Source organism: Callospermophilus lateralis, chromosome 1 (genome assembly GCF_048772815.1).
Source record: "Callospermophilus lateralis isolate mCalLat2 chromosome 1, mCalLat2.hap1, whole genome shotgun sequence".
In the NCBI taxonomy this organism is placed as follows: Eukaryota; Metazoa; Chordata; class Mammalia; order Rodentia; family Sciuridae; genus Callospermophilus; species Callospermophilus lateralis.
Window position 1 is genome coordinate 220,867,823 of NC_135305.1, and position 24,989 is coordinate 220,892,811.

Sequence of the window (24,989 nt, forward strand, 5' to 3'; positions counted from 1 at the left end):
GCTTCACAGTGTCACACTCGGATTCAGCATCCTCAGGCTCCGAGGAGGTCCTTTTCTTCCATGACTGGGTTCTAGACACATTTCAGGGTCCCTAAGTCCTGGTCTAAGAATGTCTCCTCTGGATAGGTCTAGGCCCCATTCTCAGGGTTTCTAGACCTTGCATCTTATGCGGTGTATTACCTTTTCATTGCTGTGACAAAATGCCTGAGAAGAGCAACTTAGAGGAGAAGGATTTATTTGGCCCTTGGTTTCAATCCATAGTTGCTTGGGGCCATCACTGTGGGCCCTGGTGAGGCCCACACCATGGTGGCGAGCATGGGGCAAAGTAGAGCTGCTCACCTCACTGTGGCTGGAAGGCAGACACAGGGAGGGACCAGATCACTCCCCAAGTACCCACTGCCTCCAACTAGGTGCCCCCCTGCAGTTTCCACGAGCTTTCAACAGCCCGCCCAGCTGTGAGTCCCTCCAAGGGCCCATGTGCTGATGAGCTCAGAGCCCTCAGGTGCTCCTCACACGCCCACGACTCACCAGGCTGCCTGGGGACCAACCTTCAACCCCTCACATCCAGTCATAGCACAGCTGGGCTTTCTGTTGGCTCTTAGACACGTCCGCAGGGTCTTCAAGTCCTGGTGTAAGCCTCTGCATCCTGGGGAGTTCTGGAAAATGGAACATGTCCTCAATATCTGATGAGCTCCAGTCTTTATATTTTTTGGTCCCGGGGATTTAACTCAGGGTGCCTAACCACTGAGCAATACCCCCAGCCCTTTCTTACATTTTATGTAGCGACAGGGTCTCACTAGTTGCTTAGAGTCTCACGAAGTTGCTGAGGCCGGCTTTGACTTGTGATCCTCCTGCCTCAGTCTCCCAGGTCACTGGGATAACAGCGGATACCTCCGTGTCTGGCTTCCAATCTTAACGTCACATGCTGGTGGGCTCTAGGTCTGAGCCTGTGTCAGTGAGCGGGCCGTGAGCCCTGTGTTCGGTGCCCACCACTCCGCAGTCTCGCCCCTGCTCTCTGGTGCTCTCTGGGCCTAGCTTTAATGCCCTAACTCTGACCCAAACCTCTTTATCCCCAGTGGGTGCTCTCAGCTCACCTTCCTTCTGTCATGGGTTCCAGGCCACCTTCATGGTGTTCCAAGCCTTGGCGCAATATCAGACAGATGTACCTGACCACAAGGACTTGAACATGGAGGTGGCCCTCCACCTGCCCAGCCGCAGCTCCCAGATCAAGCATCGCCTCCTCTGGGAATCCGGTAGCCTCCTGCGATCAGAGGAGGTACAGCCAAGCCCTCTCTGCTCTGGGCCTCCCACCCCACGGTTTCTGGGAAGCAGGAGGGAGGCACAGGGCTATGGGAGTCCTCAGAGCCAGAGAAGGCTTGCTCCTAACACCCTCTCTTCTCTCTCCCCCGCAGACCAAGCAAAACGAGGGTTTCAGTTTAACAGCTAAGGGCAAAGGCCAAGGCACACTGTCGGTGAGGACCCAGGCCCCACAGCTGCTGAGCCACCAACCCAGGCCCTCCACCCATCCAGGGTCCTTCACCGCCCCATGGCCTTCCACCTCCCCATGGCCCTCCACCTGTCCTGGGCCATCCACATGCCCTTGACCTCTGCCCCACAGTGACCCTCTCCTGCTATCCTCAGCCATCTCAAGTCCCTTGAGACTTTGCCTCCCTCCCATCTCACAGGTGGTGACAGTGTACCATGCCAAAGTCAAAGGCAAGGTCAAATGCAAGAATTTTGACCTCAGGGTCACCATAAAGCCAGCGCCTGAAACAGGTACAGGGAATGAAGGCCCTTTGCGTTCCCTTTCCCAGTTTCTATTCAAAGAGGAGAGGGCAGAGGGCGTGGCTGGGCAGCTCCCTCTTCTTCCTGGCTCCTGCATCAGGACCCAGGAATGCCCTCCCCATCTCACCCCCTTCTGTGTTTCTAGCCAAAAAGCCCCAGGATGCCAAGAGCAGCATGGTCCTTGCCATCTGTACCAGGTAACAAGCTGGGTCCTTGGGCTTCCTCTTGGTCGACCCTCTGTCTTTAGCAAGATTTCCTTCTACTTATTTTTTATTGCTATTTTTGGTGGGCTGGGGTGACCCCAGGGCCTCACACATGGGAGGCCACAGCTCCACCACTGGGCTCAGCCCCAGCCAACAGGATCCATGGAACCCAGGAGTCCTGAGTGTCCCGAGCATCGGGTACCATCTTAAGTGTCTGCCATGGGGAGAGTCAGACGGTCAGCCGCAGCAACGGGTTGTCACAATTGTTCCATGACTTTTAAATTTTCTATCAGAACCCTAAAAATTGTTGTACTCTCTGGTAAAATGAGATAGGGAGGGGGCTGGGAAAGAGCCCAGTGGGTAGAGTGCTTGCCTGGCTGCACAAGGCTCTCCCTGGGCTCAATCCCAAGCACCACAAAGACAAAAAAAAAAAAAAAAAAAATGACAGGGAGGGTTGGGTGGCGCTTGTCAGCAGAGCCCTTGCCCTCACACAGGAGGCCATAGATTTCATCCCCAGCACTCCCACAAAATGGTGTAGAGGGGCTGGGGTTGTGGCTCAGCGGTAGAGCACTCGCCTCTCACGTATCAGACCCTGGGTTCGATCCTCAGCACCAATGAAAATAAATTAAAAAAATAAAGATACTGTGCCCATGTAGAACTAAAAAAATATTTTTTAAAAAATGGTATAAGAAATGAAAAATATAGTAAGGCAAGGTTTTTGTTTGTTTGTTTTTATTGTTCTGTAATTTAAAACATTAGAACATTGAAAATAAAGGTGTTTTCCCGTATGATTTTTTGCTTGCTTTGGGGTACTCATGATTGGACCCGAGATGATGTACTACTGAGCTTCACCCCCAGCCCTTTTTAAAAAAAAATATTTATTTTGAGACAGAATCTGGCTAAGTGGCCAAGGCTGGCCTCAGCCTTGTGATCCTCCTGCCTCAGCCTCCGGGGAAGCTGGGCTCCTGCGTTTCCCACACACCTGCTCAGCTCTCCCTCTGTGAACACTGTTCTCTGGGCTGGCTTCTGCAGTCAGCTCTCCTTTCCCATCCTGCCTTGCCGGGCTCCTGTCTGAGTTCAGATCCGCTCCATTTTATCCTTAGAGCTTTCCAAGTCATGAGGTTTCTCAGGAGTCCCTTTCCCGAGGAGCGGATCCTCCATGCCTGTCCTCCTCTGGGACATTGTCCTCCTTTTTGTCACTACCCCTCACTCAGGCTGACTCACGTGGAGGCAGGGGCAGTGTCCTCAGAGCCTGGCACCTTCTGCAGCTAGGTGACACACTTCCGGCATCATCTCTTCATTTCTCTGCTGCAAGGTCATTTTGTTGTCCAGTTCCCTCTTTTCAGGACCCACCTGGGTAAATGTCATGTGGGTCCATCAGGAGGACAGAGGCGGCACAGCTCATGCTCTGCTGTTGTGTGTTACTTGAATGAATGCATGCTCCGTGACATTCCAGGGCAGGCTTTCAGAGGAGGCATGTGATTGGTCAATGATTTCCAAACTCATGTTGCTTTACAGAGCAATCTGTGGGTTGATGAGCTAGCAACAGGTCTGTACTGTAGGCAAGGATGACTACTATCCCGAGCGCTGGGTTTGAACCATGTCATTGGATGCTCGTTCACTGAACCAGGGTAGCTGAGTCCTGCAAAGTAAGGGCTGCCCATATTCCTGTCATTTTTAGAAGAACTGAGGCACAGAAGGGTCAAATAGCTGAATAAATTTACACAGCACTGAGATCTGAACCCATGCAGAACCCGAGATCTTCGTGACCTTGACCATCACAGTTCATTTTTGCTCTTGGGGAGGTGTTTCCTAAAATTGAACAAGTTCCCATGATGCTGGGTGGGAATCGGAGACCTCTGTCCCTGGTCAGACAGACCCCTCCATCCAGGAGCAGAGCCCTGGGCTCCAACAACCTTCCCTCTGCCCTGTCCAGGTACCTGGGAAAAGAGGATGCCACAATGTCCATCCTGGATATAGCCATGATGACGGGCTTCGTTCCTGACACAAATGACCTTGAGCTGGTATGAAGGGCTCGGGGTTGGGGATGGGGAAGAGGCGGCAGGGAGAGCAGGGGTCCAGGAGGGATTCTTCATAAGCCCCGCCCTTCCCCAGCTGAGCACCGGAGTGGACAGATACATCTCCAAGTACGAGCTGAGCAAAGCCTTCTCCAACAGGAACACCCTCATCATCTACCTGGACAAGGTCAGCCTTAGCTCCCCTGGGAGGCTTCCACAGGCACCTGGACCCCTATCTGGCTGCCCTTTTCTTGTGCCTTGACCCTTGTGCTCAGGTCAGGCTGGCCCCAGGCTGGGGGAGACAGAGCCATTGCTGTTGGAAGGCAGGAGAGAGAGCATCTGATAAGGGCCCTCAGCTGTCCTGCTGGGAGCATGTACAGGAGAACAGTTACGTGGTGGGAATGGAGCCTAGAGAGCAAGTCCAGAAAACCACACTCCCTGGATCACTCCCCACTGTCCTGGTGACCAATCCAAGCCCAGGAGACCTGGCCCACTCCTGCAAGATGATCCCTTCCAAAGGTCCTGCCCTGTGACCTAATTATCTCCCTGAAAGGCCCTCTCACCTCAATGCCCTTACACTGGGGAACTGTGTCCCCACATGAGTTTGGGAGGGGGAAAGCCACTTCCCAATCATAGCAGGCATGTCAGCAACCAATCAGCAGAGCTCTGACTCCTGTCCAGACCTAACTGCAGATGGGCAGTGAGAGGAAAGAGAATGGGCCTGCTGCTCGGCTCAGCCTCCTCCTCCTCCCTACTGCCCATACTCCTTATGATGCCTCCATTACTCCACCTCATCTCTGCCTGCACCCCCTCCAGGACACCCTGCATGAACCCATGCAGAATCTGAGATCTTCATGACCTTGACCATCACACAGTTCCTTTCTTGCTCTTGGGGAAGTGTTTCCTAAAATTGAACAAGATCCCATGATACTGGGTGGGAATCGGAGGCCCTGATCCCTGGGGGATCAGTGACCAATCACATAACTCCTTCCCCTCACACTGACCGTCCTCACCTCCTTCCCCTCAGATCTCACACAGCGAGGAAGAATGTCTGTCCTTCAAAATTCACCAGTACTTCAACGTGGGGCTCATCCAGCCGGGCTCTGTCAAGGTCTACTCCTATTACAACCTGGGTGAGCAGCCAGCTGGGCTTGGGCTCTCAGGTTCCAGGGACCTGAGGGTCTGCAGATGAGGGCTCCAGGGGTCTTAGGGTCCTGGGGACCTGTGAGCTGGGGTTCTAAGGAGCTCAAAGTCCTCCAACAGAAAGATGTAGGTCTGAGGGTCCCATAGATGCATGAGCTGTTGGGGAGAGGAGGGTCCCAACAATCAGGAGTCAAGATTCTGAGAGTCCCAAGAATCTGAGACTTAGGGATCTCAGGGTTGGAAAAATGAGGATCCCAAGGATTTTCAGGTTGGAGATTTGAAGTTCCCAGGGCCCAAGGGTCCCAAGGATCAGAAGAGTCTCAGGAATAGAGGGTTGGGGACCTGGCATGTGCAGGCCCCGGGCACTTGGGCACTGGGAATCTGAGTCTGCCAGGCTTGGTCTCTGGGGTGTAGGGCCAGGCCTCTGAGCCCTCCCCATCACTCTGCCCACAGAGGAGACGTGCACCCAGTTCTACCACCCAGACAAGGAGGACGGAATGCTGAGCAAGCTGTGCCACAAGGACCTGTGCCGCTGTGCTGAGGGTGGGTGCCCTGAGCCACCCTGAGACGCCCACCCTACAGGGGGACCCTGGGAGCCATGCCCTGGGGTCACCAAAAGGATAGGCCCTGGGGCCAGCCACACCCATGGACAGTGAGCCCTGGGTGAGGAGTGGGGCTCACACAGAGTCTCCACCCCCGCTCTGCAGAGAACTGCTTCATTCAGCAGGAGGAGGAGGTCACGCTGAATGACCGGCTGGACAAGGCCTGTGAGCCTGGGGTGGACTATGGTGAGTGGGGGTGGGGTGTGTGTGTGTGTGTGTGTGTGTGTGTATGTGTACACATGTAAGGGTGCACGTGAGGGTGCACGAGGATGGCGGTGTGCATATCAGGCCCTGCACCTGTAGGCTGTGGTGACTAGTGTGTGCGAATATGTTGCGAAGGCCATGGCCTTGTGGGGAACCATGGTCACCATGGTGGAGTTGGGAGGAAGCTGGGTCTGAGTGGATGCCGCTGTGGGGGGCGTGTCTGCGGGGCGTGTCTGTGGGGCTGCCCTGCATCAGGTGGTGTGTGAGGCTGTGGTTGGAGAGGGCTGTGGATGGGAGCAGCTTTAGGGGCACATGTACCTATAGTTGCGGGTGGCTGCACTCTGTGTGGCTGCCTGCAACAGTGGCCATGGATGACTTGGAAGGGAGTCATTGGTCATTGTGTATGTGACTAGTTGTGGGTGACTTGAGGTTTGTGTTGTATGAGGCTTTGGTTGTGAACAACAGTAAACTGGAGAAGCTGGAGTTCTGTGCGTGGCTGGGGTCTTGGGCACGTACAGCTGCGTGCATGCTTGTGTGGGGGCCACGAGAGGGAGTCGCACATAGCCATGGTTGGACAGGACAGTGCTGTGGACAGCCGTGCATCAGCGCAGCCATACTTCTGGGTGTGACTCTGCATGTGGGCGGCTGGAATTGCCTACATGTCTCTGAGCATGACTGTGGGATGGTGACCAAGTGACCACGTGTGGTTGTGTGTGTTCCTAGGAGGGTGCACTGCAGCTTGCCTGGCTGAGACCCCTCAGGCTCCGCGTGGGGTGGCGAGGGACCCACACGCCCAGGGGCCCGTGCAGGTGAGGGTGTCCCCCACCCCACGGGCGACGTGCCCATGACCCAGGCTTTCCTGCCTCCTCCACAGTGTACAAGACCCGGCTGGTCAGGTCGGAGCTGTCTGAGGACTTCGACGAGTACGTCATGGTCGTGGAGCAGACCATCAAGTCAGGTCAGACACAGTGCCCCATCTCTCTGCCTGCACCCCTCCTTCCTCCCTCCCCTTCCCAGGGCTCAGCTTCGTGCTCGCTCCCCTCCAGGCTCCGATGAGGTGCAGGCTGGGCAGGAGCGCAGGTTCATCAGCCACGTCAAGTGCAGACAGGCGCTGAAGCTGCAGGACGGCAAGCACTACCTCGTGTGGGGTCTCTCCTCTGACCTCTGGGGAGAAAAACCCAAGTGGGTGTCCTGCGCCTGCGCGAGCCCGCCCCGCCCCGCCCCTGTCCCCGCCCCACCCCGCCCCGGGCCCGCCCTCGCCCCGCCCCGGGCCCGCCCTCGCCCCGCCCCTGTCCCTGTCCTGGCCCGCCCCCGCCCCGCCCCGCCCCTGTCCCCGCCCTCGCCCCGCCCCGGGCCCGCCCTTGGCCCGCCCCCGTTCCCGTCTGGGCCCGCCCCCGCCCCGCCCCGCCCCGGGCCCGCCCCGGGCCCGCCCCCACCTCACCTGCCGCCCCTCCCCCAGCATCCGTTACATCATTGGCAAGGACACCTGGGTGGAGATTTGGCCAGAGGCAGAAGAATGCCAGGACGAGGAGAACCAGAAACAGTGCCAGGACCTGGGCGCCTTCGCCGAGAGCATGGTGGTCTTTGGCTGCCCCAACTGACCACCACCGCAACCCTCCAATAAAGCTTCGGTTGTACTCCACGTCTCCCCAAATCTGGAGTCTTTTGTGAGAGGAAAGGGGCACCTGCCGTCTCCCCTGTTCCCCACCTCCTTCCCTCCAGGGGTCTCCTGCCACCCCGCAGCCTGCCCTGCACCTCGTCTGAAGTAAGCCCTAACTCACCTGCCCTCCAACTCCGCCCTCACCTGAATGCTCACCCCGTCCCCGCCAGCAGCCCCGCCCCCGCCTCTGCACCCAGTTCTCACCTGCTTCCTTACCTGTGTCCTCACTCTACCTGACCAGTGCTCCCTGCTGAACCCCCACCTGTGCTCTCCTCTGCACCCTCAGCCATATCTACCTGCATTTTGCTTGTCCTCACCTGGCCCTTCACCTGAGCTCACCTGTATCTTACCTTAACAACACTCATCTCTTGTCCACCTGTATTTCTCACCTTTGCAGGTGTCTGTGCTCTGCATGGCCCTCTGGGTTCTCACCCTCAGCCTCTCTGGATCTCTTCTCTGGGCTCTTTCCAACGTCCTCACCCACATTCTCAGTCACATTTACCTTTTAGGAGCCCTTTCCCCTGAGCTTCACCTGTTCTTCCCAGCACCACAGCCTGCTCTGCCTGTCCCTCATCCCCACCTGCACCTTGTCCTCGTGCTCACCTGTCTCCTCTGTGTCTGCCCTTCATCTGCAGCTCGAGGCGCAGTTTGCTCAAACCCGTCTGCCAGCAGAAGGGGTATCCGGCTTCACCTCAAAATCCTGGCTTCAGTTGGGGCCATTGTATTTATTTCTTTAACTCTCGGGGGTGTTGGGGGGTCACTGTGTACAGTTCTGTGACCAGCACAGGAGGGATCTTGTGAACCTGACCTTCTGAAAGGGGGAAAGGAAAGGACACTGGAGGACAGAGGGGACTCAGCCAGACAGAAATGGAGGAGGGCAACCAGAAAGGTTGGAGCATTTGGTCACAGTGACCAGGACCAAAACTGAGGCTGGGGAGTTCTTTGGGGTGGGATTCGCATCTCAGTGGACTTGCAGGTCAGGAATTGGCCCTGGATGATGTTGGGTGGCAGGGTCGGAGATGACTGGTCACCTGAGGAGCCTACACTGAGGTGTCCTGAGAATGGCTTCTGCCTCAAGGCTGTGACACAGGAGGCAGAGCTCTGCCTCCGTTCCCAGCTCCTGGATGCAAGGCCGCACCATAGGCTCTCCCCAGAGGCCTCCACCTGCTGGCTGCCCCTGCAGATTTCCAGCCTGCCCACACCCACCAACCTGGGAGCCCGGTCCTTAAATACATGGGCCTCTCCCTGTCCAGCTCTCTCCTGTCTCTGTCTGTCTCTGTTTCTGCTCTTTCTCTTACCTCTACCTCTTTCTCTCTTTCTGTCACTGTCCCTCTCTCTTTTCCTCCCTCTCTTTCTCCCTCTCTTTGTCTCTGCCTCCATCCAAGGGTCACTAGAAATGCAGGCAGTTTGGGGACTGAGAGTTGGCCCTCAATGCAGCTTCCTTCTCTGCTCCAGCAACAACCAAGTCCCAGCAAAGTGTTGGGCAGGGCCTGGCTGTCCTCTGCAGTGGCCATCCACAGGCCAGGCAGCATGTGAGCTGCTGCCTCCCAAGGGAGGTCACACCCATCAGTGCCCAGCAGTGGCTGAAGGGAGGCTCCAACTTGGAGGTGGTGATGAACATGTTTTGGAGGGTGGGCTGGGGTGGACAGAGGCAGAGGCTGCCACCCCAGCAGGGTCTCCAATCTCACCATCATAGCAGCCACCTGGAGCTCTGTCTAGGGCTGCTCAGAACAGGACCAGCCGTTTTTGTCCCATGGGCTGTAATTTGCCCACCCTGTCAGCTCAGTGGGAAGTCACTGGAACATTTTAGGCAGGGGAGGACCTCAAGTTTGAGGCCATCCTGGGTAACTTAGTGAGACCTGTCTCAAAATAGAATGCAAAGGGCTGAGGGTGTGGCTCAGTGGTAGGTAACTTGTCTGGCATGCATGAGGCCCTGGGTTCAATCCAAAAAATAAATAAATGAATAAAATCTCCCAGCAACAATTCCATTCCTGGTAAATATACTGAAAACTGGCCCTCGGAGCAGCTGAGGTGCACACTCCCACCAGCAGTATTCACAGTCCCCAAGGGGAAACATTTCCATCCTCCAGAGAATGGGCATACACAACACGGTCCAGCCTCATGTTGTAAAAGGGAATAGAGCAGTGTAGGAGCCGCCTGGATGCAGACCTTCAAGTCCTGATGCCCTGGGGCACTGGCCAATTATTGCCAGGCCATAATAACTTGGACATTACCCAAGTTCAGATAACAAGGCATGGCTTCAGGTGTAGGTGTCACCCATGGGGGGTAAGTTACTCACCAATTCCTTTGTAATCCCAGCCCTGGCCTCATTTGAATGGCTTCTCCCCAGTAAAAGGGTTCATGTGCTCCCCACTCTTTCTTGCCCCCCTTGTGGGAGCTGTAGCTAAGGACCACTGAACCCAAAGAAAAGGTGCTTTGTGTGTCTGTGTCTTTATTTACTCCCCAAATTTACTTGGAGTGACCCTGACTGGTCCAGTCGTGAGACGCGACAGAGCCCAGGCTTGGGGAAGGGCAGGCAGGTAGGGCCGGCTGCTTAAGGACTCTGGGGCATCCTTTGGGGGCAGAGGAAACTGCTCTGCAGCAGAACATCATGGACAAGATGTGACCGAGTTGTTCATTTTTAATGGCTTTATGTCATGTAACTTTGCCCAATAAGACAATCAATACACAAGCGAGCTCACCCTCCCTGGAGGGTGGAAGGTGAATTTTGAGGGGCAAAGACGTGTTACAGGACATCCAGCCGGGAAGCTCCTGCAATAGTCCCAGGAAGAGGCCAGGCGCCCTGGGCTTCCGTCAGCTGGGGCCTCAAGATGCCGAAGCCCCAGCTGACAGAAGAGAGACTGGAGACTTCCAGTCTCGGAGAGAGACTGGAAGGCCTCTATGACAGGGGCAGCTGGCATGGCTTCTGGTGAACAGGTGGCACCCTCACATGGAGGAGGGCAAATCACCCGTCTCTTCTTCCAGGGGCACCAATCCCATCCTTCATGACCTACTCACCTCCCAAAGTGATTATCGCACACACCTGAACCCACACCACCTAAGACCGCCCCTGTGACTTGGAGGGACACAGATGGTCTGTAGCACTTAGCTAGGGGGTGGCAGCAGGAATGAAAACAGGTGGCAGGACTTGTGATCAGGTTTAAAGGTTGAAGTGACAGGGTTGCTGAAGGGTGGGGTCAAGACAGGCGGAAAAGACCACCAGGGCTCCCAGGCCTTGGATTTGGTGAACTGGGTGGACACCCCAACTGTGGACTCCACCTTCAAAATCCACCCTCACACACACACACACACACACACACACACACACGCTGTACCTGTAGGCAAAAACGTAGACCTATGAATGCATGAGTGCATACATGTATGCACAAGCACACACCACATCATGACACCCATGCACACACAGAAGTGCACCTGCACACACATATACGTGACCTGAAAGCACATGTAAGAACACGTGTGTGTGCACAACGCCTCACGTGAGCACATGCTCATATGCCCACACATATGCACACACATGCACGCACACACTCACACATGCACATACATCTGGATCCACATGAGTGCACACACAGGCACACAGCACGCGCGCTCTTTACGCCTCTGCACCTCCACAGTGTTTGATTTGTCCGGCTGTCTCTCTCACCCGGGGCAGTCGGAGGTCCACAGGAGCAGGGACCTTGTCCCTCTCATTCACTGCTGTCTCCTGAACCCAGGGCAGTGCGTGGCCCACACAGGGGCTCCACAGGAAACCTTTGGCCACCAAGGAAACAAAGCCACTGAGAAGGCGGAGCTGGGGCCTCCCCACCTGACCTGCACCTGAGTCACATTTTCAGATGTCTTTGGAAAGTGTGAGAGACCTCAGTGAGAGTGACAGGGGGCAGGGCCTGGGGGACAGGAAGAAGAGGAGGGTGCGTGGGAAGGGGAGGGGCTGACCCTGGCATTAAAGGCAGCCCCGGAGCCCAGGGGCGCCTTCTGCAGCCTGCAGAGCCCAGGCTGTTGGGCAATTGTGGTTTCCTCTGAGCCGAAGCCGCTCAGCGCGGGCCCTACCCAGGCATCCTGGGCCTCGTCTGATTGGACATGGAGGAGACAGTCGTGCGGCCCTCTGTATTTGTGGTGGATGGACAAACAGACATCCCATTCAGGAGGCTGGGGCCGAGCCACAGGAGACAGTGCTGCAGCCCTGCGCGGCTCAGCCTGGCTCTCCTGCTGCTGCTGTTGGGTGCGGCGCTGGCCGTCCAGGGCTGGTTCCTGCTGCAGCTTCACTGGCGCCTGGGGGAAGTGGTCACCCGCCTGCCGGTGAGTGGGGCCGGGAGCTGGCAGAGCCATCTCCTGTGCCATGGTGTGTCTGTGTGTCTGTGCATGTGTGAGGGACAGAGAGTGTGTGACCCTGAGTTGCTGCCAGCCCAGGGGAGTCAACGCGCCCTTCTGAGCCTCAGATTCCCCTTCTGTAATGGGGGTAAGAGTGGCCGATTCCTAGGGGATGAGGCATGATTTGGGGTACGTGGGGTGCACGGCAGTGGCTGGCCCAAGCAAGTACATAGCCGATCAGAAGGGACTCTTGGGCATTGCTTTATCATTAGCTGGACCCTCGGCCCTGCATTGAGACTCCCACCCGTCCTCTTGGACCGCCTGGGGCTGGGGGCCTGGATCTCAGTTGGATTCCAGTCAGCCGTCCTCATGTTGTGTGCCACCCAGGCACATGCTCGTGCCACAGTGTCCCAGGTGGTCTTGTTCCTCTGTGTCCCCATGTCCTGTCTCCTGGTCCTCAACTCTGGTGGCCGCATGTCCATGGGCACACGTCATGGGGACAGTGCTGCTGTCCTGGGCACAGCTACCCACACGTGCACACACTCACCTGCTACACCCCGTGTGCGGATGTGTACTTTGCCACTGTCTCTGCGCCTGTGACTCATTTGGGCCCATCACCCATGCGCCCAAGTGTCTCAGTCCACATGTGTCCTCTCCCTGTCCTTAAAAGTTGAGGTCTGTGCCCTGTCAGGCATCCTGGCTGGTGTCCTTGTGTCTAGCCATCTGGATGTCCATGTATTTTTAATCCAAAAATCTGAAATCCTGAATGCTCCAAAATCCAGAAAGCTTCGAGTATAATGTGATGCTTAAAAGTTTCAGGTTTTGGACCAATTGGAATTTCTGGATGAGGGATGCTCAACTGATAAAAATCTATGCAAATATTCCCAACCCCCACAACAAATCTGGAACATTTCTGGCCCCAAGCATTTCAGATAAGAATATATTGACATTCTTGCTCACCTGCATTGCTCACCTAGTAGACCCCTCCACGGGGGGTACTGTGTGCCAGACCTGTAATGTGCTTTACACAACTTAGTTTATTAAATCCGAAGGGGACACTCCTCATAACTCCTTTTAGAGAGGGAGAGCAAGTGGTTCAGAGGCTGCTGGGAGGGGTGTGTGTGTGCATGTGTGTGTGTGTGTGCATGCCCCCGTGCACCCACGTGGCCCTAAGTACGCGTCCAAGGGTGGTGTCCATAGTCAGAGTCTGGCTGTGTCATTGCCATATGTCTGAGGGATACTGGGGTGTGGCAGGTACTCACTGTGGGTTCCTTCTGCATTTTAGGACCCAGACGCAGGCTCCAGGGAGAAGCTGAGGCAAGGTGAGTCAGGTCCTGGTTCCCAGGAAGGAGGGGGAATGGTTCCATGCTGCCCCCGCCCCCAGCCCATTGCCCAATGTGATTTGCACAACTGGTCTGAGCCACACAGGTGCCCCTCCCCCTGGCCTGAGAAGCAGAAGTTTGGGTCACTCCGGAAGGGCTGGGGTTGACACGGGGAGATGGTTGTGATGACCCCTAGGAGGCTGACCCTTACCTCTCACTGTCTTTGCCTCTAACCTCTGTCCCTCTCTCTCCAGAGCAGAGATCCCCCCAGGCCAACCCAGCAGCACACCTCACAGGTAAGGGGGACCTGGGTGCTGGTATGCAGCGGGGGTCCAGGGGTTCTGGGAGACCAATGCCCTGCATGTCCAAGCACTCGTTTATTCTTTCATTCAATATTTATTCTAGAGTTGCTGTCCTCCCCCGCCCCCCGGGCTCCAGGGATATGTAATGTCCTGAGTTGTCCATGGGTCTGTGTCCCAAGACCCCCACGGGACGCCTGAAACCAAGAGAGCATCACACCCCACACATACCACATTTTAAAAATGTTTTTTCAAATATTTATTTTTTAGTTTAGTTGGACACAATATCTTTATTTGATTGTATGTGCTGCCGAGGATCAAACCCGGGGCCCCTGCGCTTGCCGGGCGAGCGCGCTACCACTGAGCCGCAACGCCAGACCACATACCACATTTTTTCCTGTGGATGCACACCTATGACAGAATGGGATTTATACATTAGGCACAGTGAGAGGTTAACAATAACGAATAACAAAATAGAGCAGGTACAACACTGTGTTATAATGAAAACCACTTAAAAACCTAAGTTGTTTCTGGAATTTTCCATTTACTATTTGGGGACTGCAGTTGACTGAGAGTAATTGAAACCATGGAAAGTGAGACCACGGATACCCGGGCCGAGTGCATTTCTAATTTTGCTGATTTAATAAACCCTCTAGAGGGCTACCTCTGGGTCACGCCCTGCCATATATATGCTTGGGAATTCTGTAAAGTGCTAAGCAAATGCCATTAATAGCTCCATTTTACAGAGGGGGAACTGAGGCTCAGGAAGTTGAGGCTGCTGGGCCCAGGCATGTCCTGCCTTGGTCTCTGGCTCTGCCACCACAGGTGCTGGCATTGCACCAGGTCATCTTGGCTCTGTGCTGTAGTTTCCTCTTGGTATTCCCCTTACTTTGCCCCTGGCCTCCGTTTCTCCACCTGCAAAAGCCAATGAGCTGAAGGGCATAATGAGCAATTTCCTCTGCTTCCCTGAGCCTCCATTTCCCTCATCTGCAAAGAGGGAATAAAGTGAATCAGTCCATACAAAGAGCCTAGCAGCCAGGCAAAGTCTCAGAGAGGGGTGGCCACCAGCCTAGGGTCACCCAGCAGGAGTGGGACAGGTGCTGACCAGCTCTCCCCTTCTCTCCTCTCCACAGGGGCCAATGCCAGCTTGACAGGCAGTGGGGGCCCACTGCTGTGGGAGACGCAGCTGGGCCTGGCCTTCCTGAGGGGCCTCAACTACAGCAACGGGGCCCTGGTGACCACCGAGGCTGGCTACTACTATGTCTACTCCAAAGTGCAGCTGGGTGGCATCGGCTGTCCCCAGGGGCCCACTGGTGGTCTTCCCATCACCCATGGACTCTACAAACGCACCCCTCGCTACCCCAAGGAGCTGGAGCTGCTGGTCAGCAGGCGGTCACCCTGTGGGCGGGCAAACAGCTTCCGCCTCTGGTGGGACAGCAGCTTCCTGGGTGGCGTGGTGCACCTGGACGCCGGGGAGGAGGTGGTGGTCCGAGTGCCCGATGAGCGCCTGATCCGGCTCCGTGATGGCACCCGGTCCTATTTCGGAGCCTTCATGGTGTGAAAGAGTGGCGTGGACCTAACCCGCAAAGACGTCCACGCGAGCCACAGGGGACAAGAAACCCGGCAGGCAGAGACCCCGGAGGACCCCCAGAGGTGGGGGTTCAGCGGACACTACTGGGAGGTGGAAGACCCACAGGCCCCGGGAAGACCCACGCAGACTGCGGAGCTGCCTGGGACAGCAGACGGACAGACTGTGGACGCAGGGTCCCCAGGCCCCTTGCGGGCTGCACGGATTTGCCTGATATTCAGGAAGAGGGGATGCGGGTATTTATACTTTGGATCAGGGAGAAGGTGGGGCTCGGGGCTCCCGGGATTGGCTGGGGACTCGTACTTTAAGGGGACCTCCCTGCGGTCCGAGCGTGGGCAGAGGATTGATCATAGGACTCTCCACGTGGAGAACTCAGCCCTGCGCCGCCCGGAGTCACAGTCACAGTCAGGTCACACACTCTGGGCTCACCCACGGATTTCCAGCGTTGCCAGTTACCATGGTTTCCGGCCCCACCACAGAGTGTTTCCAGCTACCAGGTAGCACCAGCGGCTGGCTGGTCCCCCGCCAAGGAAACACGTCTCCTGAGGACACTGTCATGGGGACCAAGCAGCAGCCAGCACTCAGGGACGCTTGCTGATTAAAAGAAAGGATGACCATTAAAAGAAAGGCAGCCACTGCTCGGGCCTAATGCGGAGTCCTGCTCCCCACCTCCGTGGTGCCACTCCCAACTACAGACTCACACAAGCGCCGGACCCACGCACAACTGCACCATCCCACCAAGACCAGTCGCCACCGTGGTGTTGCTGCGTGACACACACGTGTGATGCAAGCATGCGCCACGCCCAGCCGCCCACACCGGTGTCAGGGTCACATGTGAGTGTTCATTGCATGCGACATCCACCCGCCACATTGGGGTGAGACCTGGTTCCTCACAGTGACAGACCCCACATCACACACACAGCCTGAGGTTCCTGCCCAGCCAAGGTTCACCTCCTGGGCGTAGCAGGAGACCTCGCAGCGGGTCTTTGGCCCCTTGACCATGGTCCTCGAAATAAATGGCAGACACTGCACCTGGTTCCGTCTAGTTCTTAGGGGAAGACTGGTGATGGAAGGGCGGGCAGGTGACAGGCCCAGAGGGCCCCATGGGGAAGGGGAGGTCCTGGGCACAGGGCAGCAGTGGCAGCAGGTGGTGATGCCCAGAGGCAGGAGGATGGATGCTATGACCCAGGGAGGTAACTGTGTATGTGAGGAACCTGAACGAAGGGTGACCCAGCTCCTGAGGAAGTGGAGGTGACACTGTCCAGGCAGAGTGACCTCACTAACCACGTCCAGGCAGAGTGACCCCGGCAAAGCCAGCTGGAGGCTGGGAGTGAGAGGGGCGCAGGAGATGGGTGGGGGCAGTGAGGGCCTGGGTTCAGATCCACGTCCTCCACCAAGGAGCACTCCTGAGGCAGGAGGGAAGTCTTGGCTCCTGGATCTGAGGAGGCAGGCTCCACTCCCGAAGGTGGATCAATGCTTATTATTGTTATTGTCGATATGGTTCATGTCATTGTCACATGGTACAGGCAAGAAGGCACTGGGCATGGCCATCTGATGACTTCAAGTCCACTGTGCCACTGCGTGGCTGTGTGACCTTCAGTGCGGCCCACCACTTTCCAGTGCCTCAGTTTCCTCATCTGTAATATGGGGGAAGGAAGGGAAAATACTCACTTCCTAGGCTCACTGCAAAGATGGAATCAAATTATTAATTTCATATTATGACACCAGTGGTGTGCCATCAGCAATAAGTGTGCAAGTGCCGTTGGAGAGTCAGACGTGCTATGGAAGGATGGCGTCTGGGGGCACTCTCCACGGGCCGGGTGCCTCGTGTGCACTGTGACTTTATGGAAATACCCAAGCCCTGGGCAGGAGCTCTCTGACCCAAGAGAGGCAGGGCCACCTCCCTCTCCCACAGCACGAGGTGGGCCAGGGAAGCTCTCCACCTCCTTGCCCTGGTGGGCTGGCAGGCGGTGGGGGGCCCCAAGGGCCCAGCCCTAGCCCCCGCCGGAGTTTCCTTTCCTCTCATCATGGTCTTTCTGTTTCCGCGGCTTTGATGAGACCAAGGTGTGGGGGACAGTGAATTTATAAAAGCCACCAGCAGTCACCAACTTCCTCCTGGGGATGGAACCTCTTGCTAGGTTTGGTCTCCACAAGTCATTCTGGGAGGGCTTGCAGCCTTGAGGGGGAGGAAGGAGAGGAAAAGAGGTGGGTGAGGAGGAGAGGTAGGAGGGGAGGAGGAGAGAGAGGGACAAGGAGGGAGGGGACTCGGGGAGGCGGAGGGGGAGGGGGGACAGGGAGCCCCGGCCGGGGCAGAGCCTGGAGGCTGGACCCCACTTGGTTTCTGATGAGGAGCAGGGGCAGGAAGCCCCCGGCCCAGGCCACTGACCTACTTTTCAGTTCCGAGAACTTTATCAGTTGCATTTCCTCTCCCACTGCTTGGCTCTGCCATGGCATCTTCCAGCCCGGGACCTCGGTCCACCCTCCTCACCCTTCCCCCACCCCCGGCAGGAAATCCTCCCCCTTCTCTTCTCTTGCTCAGACCCAGAGACGGGAGACATAAAAATAATGACAAGAAAGCAAATTATTGATTTCATCTTATGACACCAGGCTCCTGATGAACGCCACTGAGTTCAGACTTGAGAAGTACCACCGCAGAGCAGCAGCACGGTTCTGACGGTTCTGACAACGTTGGGGCAGACGGCCTGAGCGCAATCCCCGCGGGGCCACCTTGGGACCCATCCTTGGCTTCTCTGAGTGCCACTGTCCTCACCTATACAGCAGGTTGAACCGCGGCCTCTACCTTTTCCTGATTTTTGTGACTTGGGCATTTTGCAGAACCTGGCCAGCCATGAGCTCTTCAGTCCTTGGCAGCTGTTCTTTCTGTAAACATGATTGCTGCTATGTTTTGGACACGAGTCCCCAAAGTTCTGTGTGTACAGTCTTGGTCCCCAGGCTGTGGCACGATTGGGAGATGGTGGAACCTTTTTGAGGGAGGTTCTTAGGTGATTGGGGCACGTCCTCGGGGGAGACAGTGGACCAGACCCCTTCCCCTCCCAGCCACAGGGTGAATGGCTCACAAGGTTGTGAATGTGTGCACGTGTACATTGCTGATTCTTTCAGTCATGACATCGGAGTCCTCGCATCCCGAGCCCACGATCACCAAGTGCATTTTTTTCCAGGGGGAATTTGTGGCCGATGTTTAAGCATTAGGACATTTTATACATGGGCGAATGCAGACCTCTGGGTTTTCTTGGGAAGGTGGAGACTGTGACCACAGCCCGGGTTGGGTGGTGGCTGTTCCCTTTGGGTAGGGATGGGCTCACCAGCTCAGCGCAGACCACGCCCCTGCAGATGTCTCCCACGCGGGGACTGACCACGCTCCTGCTGCTCATCTAGAGGAACAGTGATCACGCGATAGAGTTTCTGGAGTGCTCACTCCCAGCCAGGTCCTGTGCACGTTCACATGAACCCACTGGACCCCCACACCCTGTTGGGACGGGGAGGCTGCTGTGATCCTTATTCCATGGCTAGGGAAATCCAGGCACAGAGAGGTCAAGCACAAGGGCTCTTTTTTTTTTTTTTTTTCCTTTTTGATACATGCACTCAATAAATTGCATGAGTTATTCAGAAGTTTACTAGAAAATCAACTTTGTGGGAGATGATTTTGCCACTTGTGGGCCCGTGTGACCGTCCTGAGCGTGTCTGGGGCAGGCGGGGCTGAGGCAGGCGGCTCCCTGGGTATCTTTGGTGTGAGGTCGGCTGATTTGTTTATTTTCGACTGACGCTGGGTCTATCGGGACCCAACCTTGTTGTAAAAGCATCTCGTTTTTCTACCTTTGATGGAGAAGCGTCATGACACTGGACCCACAGGTCCTGGGGCGGGGACCCACACTTCCTAAGGTGGGAGAGGGCCAAACATCACTCTGCTTCCACCACTGTCCTCTGGGACAAGTGAAGATGTTTCTGTTCATTGAATACTCGGGCCGCCGGTGTCCATGTTAGAAACAGGAAGAGGACCTCCGCTGCCTCCCACGGTTATCTGTGTTGACCCCCGTGGGCATCGAGTTCAGAACCCTTGAGTGATAAGATGACAAAGATTGTGACAGGGTGTGGGGCTGTGCGGTGGGTCTTGGAGATGGTGAGATGGCTGGGGGAAGCGAGGGGGTTTCCTGCAGAAGGGGCAGCCTGTGTAAAGGCCCTGAGGAGCGTCCAGATGGACATGCTGACGGGCTTAGCTGGGGGCCCAATGTCATGACAGGGTCTTTACAGGAGGGAGGCAGGAGGATCAGGGGGGAGAAGGTCATGTGAGAACAGAAGTAGAGCAGGCAGGAGGGAGGGGAGAGGGGGAAGGGAAGAGGGGGAGGGGGAGCAGAGAAGTTGGGGAGGAGGGGGAGGGAAAGGCGCAAGAAGAGGGGGAGGAGGGGGCCTTGAAAGGAGCCTAGAGACATCCAAGGACAAGGAAGCTGCAGGGTCTGAGCTAGATACGGTGAAGGCAGGGTGGAGAGGAGGGAGTCAGGGTCAGAGGGGCTGGGGTGGGGGTCAGGGAGGACCTTGTCTAGGCCACTAGGGTTTTATTCCAAGTTAAGTAGGAAAACATGGGAAGAATTTTAAGTTGTTGATGCCTAAAGACTTTTTTTAAAAAAATCTTATTATGGAAACTTACGAACATCCACAAACAAGGAGGGGGAAAGAGTCTAAAGCCACCTGTGGGCCATTGTGACCGTCCTGAGCGTGTCTGGGGCAGGCGGGGCTGGGGCAGGCGGCCCCCTGGGTATCTTTGGTTTGCCCACCACCCCTTTTTATATGTTGAGCTCATGTCAGACACCCCCCCCATTTCACATCCCACCCAACATTTTGAAAGCATCTCTAAAAGACAGGATCGCTCTCTCCCTCTCTTCATGTGGATGGATAGATAAATCATGGATGGAGAGGTCAGAGATAGACAGACAGACAGACAGATGGATCATAGATAGATGGACAGATAGGATCTCAAACTAGGCCCGTGTATCGGAGGCTTGGCCCTCAGCCCAAGGTGCTATTGAAAGGTGGTGGGAACTCCAAGAGGTGAGGTTCTAGGTAATTGGAGGGTGCCCTCGAAGGGTTCCTTCCACTCTCTCTTTATTTCCTGGATGCTAAGAGGTCAGCCGCTTCTCCACCTCACTCTTCCGGCCATGACCTTCTGCCTCACCACAGGCCCAGAGCAATGGGGCCAAGTGACCATGGACCGAAGCCCCTGAAGCCATGAGCCCAAACAAACCTTTCCTCTTTTTAAGTTGATCCTCCCAGGTATTTTGCTACGTAATGGAAGCTGACAGATACACATGTATAAAACCATGTAGTCATGATCACACTCAACAAAAGAGCCAAAGTTCCCTGATCATACCAGATACCCACAGCCCAGCTTCTAGGAGCATTGGTTTCTCTCTCTCCTCCCAGAGCAGCCTAACTCAGATCAAATCTCATGATGCAACTACTAGTTTATAGCAGGGGTCCATAAACCACCGTCAGTGGGGAAAATCCTATCCAGTCCCTGCTCTTGTCAGCTCACCAGCCAAGAGTGGATTGTACATTTCTGCATAGTTGAAGAAAATTTAAAAATATTTTATAACGTATGAAAATACTAGTCAGGGTCCTCCAGAGAAATAGAACCACGAGTGGGAGGGTATAGAGGCCTTTTCCACTGGAAAAGAAGACCCATCAGAAGTTAGGGGCTCAATTGCTCCCAGTTTCCTCAGGGCCTCTCCCTGTCCCAAATCCAACTTGATGATCCCGTTCTTTCCCAGCCAGCTCCCTCCGTTTGGCAGTAGACACCTGCGTCACCAGGAGTCCTACTTGCATTGTAACATAGGTAATCACAGGATGAGAGTCTGCGTTTGACTTTCACCAGCCTCAGTCCTGAAGCTGCAGGAGTCCAGGGTCGCCTTCAGGGCACACAAAAGATGTCAGGACATTTACGTGGTGTTTGAACTGGAATTCAAATCCACTCCGAGTTTTCCCTTTTCTTTCTAATAATGCTAGCAGCAACAAGCCCATCTCAATGCATTCATTAGACTTCCAGAAAGTTTGAAAGTGTCACACACATATACCTAGATTCTTGCTCCCCTGAAGTGGCTGATTAGGTGGATCCAGTGGCAACGTCTTACTGTCACTCCCTGCCAACAGGCGGCTGTGGAGCCCCTCCCCCAGCCCCCACTCCTCCTTGCTCCTCTCCCTCCTTGAGCAACTGGAGCATCTTTCCAAACTACAAATCCAGGCTCCAACCCTCTGCTGAGAAACCGCCAGGGTTCAGTTTCCACCGCTGTCCCAAACATACCTCTTTATGACTGGCACGATGATTAATGTGCGTCAACCTGACCGGAGCATGAGGCGCCCAGGTACCTGCTCAGACGTTATTTCTGGGTCCTGGAAGGTATCTCCGGATGACCTGAACATTTGAATAGATGGACTGAATAAAGTAGCTGACCCTCCCCAGGGTAGGTGGGATTCATCCAATCCACAGAAGGTCTGAATGGAATAAAATGGTAAGCATTCTCTCTCTTTGAGTAACTGTCTCTGAGCTGGGATGTCAGTCTTCTTTGGGCTCCATCTACAGCTATGCCCTGGACTGTCTTGGGGCTGGACTTCTTAATCTCTCTCTCTCTCTCTCTCTCTCTCTCTCTCTATATATATATATATATATATATATATATATATACACACACACACACACACACACACACACACACACACACACACACACATTCTCTAATGGTCTGCTTCGACACAAATTTTGGTTCCAAGAGTGGTTCTGGAGGACCAGAACTTGAAGTGTGAGCTTTCTACAGTGGCTCTAGGGTTTTTAGAGTTGACTTTCTAATCTGATTAGATTCAGAGATGCTCAGGGTTCTATTTCTAACAAGAACAAGAGCACTGGTGGTTCATGGCATGATCTGGCAATAGACACACGCAAGATAGCATCATTAGATCAGAGGAGGGGCAGCAGGCTCCTGCATTGAGGCGGCTAGGGAAGCCTGGACAAGGAACAGCGAGATTCTAATGCACAGGTGGAAGGCCGGGGGTTTCCTACTGCAGTGGACAGTTATGAGGTAGGGATCACAAAAGGAAATGAGATGGTGCAAGAGGAGATTTCAAATGCCAGGGTGATGGATTATGGTGTCAGTTATGGGCAATAAGGAGGCTTCTCCGTTAAAGCCACAGTAGCAGCTCTTAACCAATGATGGATGGGATTTGGAGGGTAAATAGCTTCAACTCCAACACAGGGTCTACAGGGTCTCCCAGAAGTTCCCAGAGGGATTGAGCCCCGGCTTCCCTGAGCATCACCTGTACTGGCTCCTTCCTGACACACCTTCTGCATGTTCTGGGGTCACCACTGGTGGAAAGACCCAATCATTCCCCACTCGTGGCATCCAAAGCTTTGCACAATGTCATCCCCTCGAGTGCGGACAGAACTTGACTTTCTCATAACCAAGAAGCTGGTGAAGGTGACGAGGAGCTACTCCCCTGATGAGGTCCCATTATGCCAGCGTCTGTTTCAGGAGCCTGGATTGAGAGACTCTCCTGGTGACCTTGAAGAAGCACACTGACACATGGTTAACTGCCTCTGGACGGGTCCATTCAACAGGGAAAAGCAAGCAGCTCAGTCCGGCAGCTGCCATGGGCTGGATTCTGCCAATGGCCAGGGGTTTGGATGAGGATCCCCAGCTACACAAGGGGACATAGCTCAGCTGACCCTGGATGGTAGTCCTGGGAGGTCTTGGGCAGAGGATGCAGATGAACTACTTGGACTCCTGACCTGGGGAAACTCCGCTAATAATAGATGTTTCAAGCTGCCAGACTTACAATTACTTATTACCATTCTCACTTCCCATCTGGTCCCAGAACCTCTCAGGGTCTGCTTCTGGGGGAACTCAGAGACACAAGTGTATCTGAGAACCTCCATCTGAGAGGAGCGCAAAAACTTTTGGCTTTCTTTTTACATTGATAAAGCCTTTGTTTATATTGTAAGATCCCTTTGCCCGGGGTACTGGGATCTTGCTATGGGGCCCTAAGGCTGTCGATGTCCCAGGGAGCTTAGGAAGTTCTGAGGCATGAAGGGCCAGGGAGGAAGCCACCTCTTCTCAAGCTGCAGGTCCACCCCTGCCCGCCCTCCACCTGCTCCTGCTCTCTGTGGCCCACCCCCACACCCTGCGGCTGGCTGTGACACCCCTCAACAGTCCTGCATTCTCTGCTACCCGTGAGCCTGGCTCGCAAGGCTGATTTGGGGCTCAGGAAGCTCTTTGAGGTCTGTGGCTTCAGCTGCCCAGAGATACCATTGAGTCATTTCCTTTTGGAGGGCCTGCAGCCTCTCTGATCTCTGTAATGAAGGGAGAGGTCCAAGCCACTTTTATCTTTGAGGTCCCCTAGAACTCCTCTGGGGACTTTCCATCTTTCCAGGGCTCTACCCGCAAAGCAAGGTGTTGGAACTTCCACCAGCTGTTCTGGGCAGAACTGTGTCCCCTTTCTACAAAATGAATATGCTTAAGTCTTGGGCCCCCGAGTATCTCAGCATGTGACTGCATTTTAAAATAGGCTCTTCCAAGAGGTGATGAAAATGAGGTCATTGAAATGGCTCCTAATCTAACAGGACTGGTGTCCCTGGAAGAGGAGGAGATAGGGCACAGACCCACACACAGCAATGCTCATGGGAAGACGAGGAGTGGTCAACCATCCTCAGGCCCAGGAGAGGCCTGGAAAGGGACCAACCCTGGCGACACCTGGGTCTCCGTCTTCTGTCCTTGAGAATTGGGAGGAAATAAACTTCTGTTCTCCAAGCCACCCCAGCTGTGGCACTTTGCCAAGGCAGCCCTAGTGAACTACCGCGCGTCCAGCCCGACCCTGGCACCCACCCTGGAGAGTCTGGCTCTTTGCTTGGGAGGTGGAACCCTTGTAAAGGAGAGAGAGAGGCAGAGCCGGAGGTATGACAACGAGACAGACACAGGGGCTGGGCCTTGGGAGATGCCTGTGGGCGAGGAACTGGACAGGAGGAGGCCAGGCGGCAGAGGCTCCTCTAGAACGTGCCAAGGAGCCAGCCTAGCCCACACCCCGATTTTACCCCAGGCGCTGACCTTGGTGTGGAGCCTCAGTGCTTGACAATTCGTCACAATAACCATAGTGAACGCACACCGTGCCCACCATGGTCCACCCCTTAGGCCACTCACGTCCGCTGGCTTTGTGAAGAAGCTCAGCTGCTTCCAGATGCTTCCTGGTCTCTGTCCCAACCTGAAAGCTGAGGTTGGTGGGAGGAGCTGCGGTTTCCACTACCAGAGCTGACCCCAGGGGACATAGTTCAGCTCAGGACAGCCTCAGCGGGTCATGGCGTCCCTCCCTGCCAGCCACTCTCTGGTCCCTTCATCTCTGCCTGGCCCTTCTCCTGGTCTCGGTGGCCTAGCTGGTGGGGCCTCTCAGATTTTCACCCCTGAGGGTCTGAGACCTTGGCCGTCTTGGGCCTGAGGATGCTCGACGACTCCTCGTCTTCCCATGAGCATTGCTGTGTGTGGGTCTGTGCCCTATCTCCTCCTCTTCCAGGGACACTAGTCCTGTTAGATTAGGAGCCATTTCAATGACCTCGTTTTCATCACCTCTTGGAAGAGCCTATTTTAAAATGCAGTCACATGCTGAGATACTCGGGGCCCAAGACTTAAGCATATTCATTTTGTAGAAAGGGGACACAGTTCTGCCCAGAACAGCTGGTGGAAGTTCCAACACCTTGCTTTGCGGGTAGAGCCCTGGAAAGATGGAAAGTCCCCAGAGGAGTTCTAGGGGACCTCATCTGGCCTTTCAGCCTTCAGGAGTGGCAC

General features: G+C 55.2%; 2 protein-coding genes across 4 annotated transcripts in view; both read left to right on the forward strand.

Moving 5' to 3' along the window:
* LOC143395398 (complement C3-like) overlaps positions 1–7,597 on the forward strand; it is a 29,161-nt gene extending 21,564 nt beyond the window's left edge. Inside the window, exons 30-41 of the mRNA XM_077109608.1 lie at positions 1,118–1,276; positions 1,413–1,472; positions 1,686–1,776; positions 1,931–1,982; positions 3,925–4,012; positions 4,104–4,193; positions 5,034–5,139; positions 5,603–5,692; positions 5,857–5,937; positions 6,830–6,913; positions 7,002–7,137; positions 7,415–7,597. Coding sequence (XP_076965723.1) covers positions 1,118–1,276; positions 1,413–1,472; positions 1,686–1,776; positions 1,931–1,982; positions 3,925–4,012; positions 4,104–4,193; positions 5,034–5,139; positions 5,603–5,692; positions 5,857–5,937; positions 6,830–6,913; positions 7,002–7,137; positions 7,415–7,556 — 1,179 coding nt within the window. The 3' untranslated portion in view covers positions 7,557–7,597. The remainder of the gene's footprint in view (positions 1–1,117; positions 1,277–1,412; positions 1,473–1,685; positions 1,777–1,930; positions 1,983–3,924; positions 4,013–4,103; positions 4,194–5,033; positions 5,140–5,602; positions 5,693–5,856; positions 5,938–6,829; positions 6,914–7,001; positions 7,138–7,414) is intronic.
* Positions 7,598–11,713: 4,116 nt separating this feature from the next.
* Tnfsf14 (TNF superfamily member 14) lies at positions 11,714–15,183 on the forward strand. Of its 3 annotated transcripts, none has more exons than XM_076871880.2 (4): positions 11,714–11,952; positions 13,250–13,266; positions 13,521–13,562; positions 14,699–15,183. In XM_076871880.2, the coding sequence occupies exons 1-4, from the start codon at positions 11,714–11,716 to the stop codon at positions 15,124–15,126; spliced, it is 726 nt and encodes a 241-aa protein (XP_076727995.1). In that variant the 3' UTR covers positions 15,127–15,183. The 3 variants fall into 3 exon arrangements, with proteins under 3 accessions (XP_076727995.1, XP_076727996.1, XP_076727994.1); XM_076871881.2 differs by having other exon boundaries at positions 11,714–11,833; positions 13,230–13,266; XM_076871879.2 differs by lacking the exon at positions 13,250–13,266 and having other exon boundaries at positions 11,714–11,975.
* The last annotated feature ends 9,806 nt before the right edge of the window (positions 15,184–24,989 follow it).

Excerpts from the sequence above, each read along its gene's own strand:
- Tnfsf14 (XM_076871879.2), top strand. The coding sequence starts at position 11,714 with ATGGAGGAGACAGTCGTGCGGCCCTCTGTATTTGTGGTGGATGGACAA. Across the intron at positions 11,976-13,520 it reads GAGCCATCTCCTGTGCCATG|AGCAGAGATCCCCCCAGGCC; the intron begins GTGTGTCTGTGT and ends CTCTCTCTCCAG. Across the intron at positions 13,563-14,698 it reads CCCAGCAGCACACCTCACAG|GGGCCAATGCCAGCTTGACA; the intron begins GTAAGGGGGACC and ends TCCTCTCCACAG.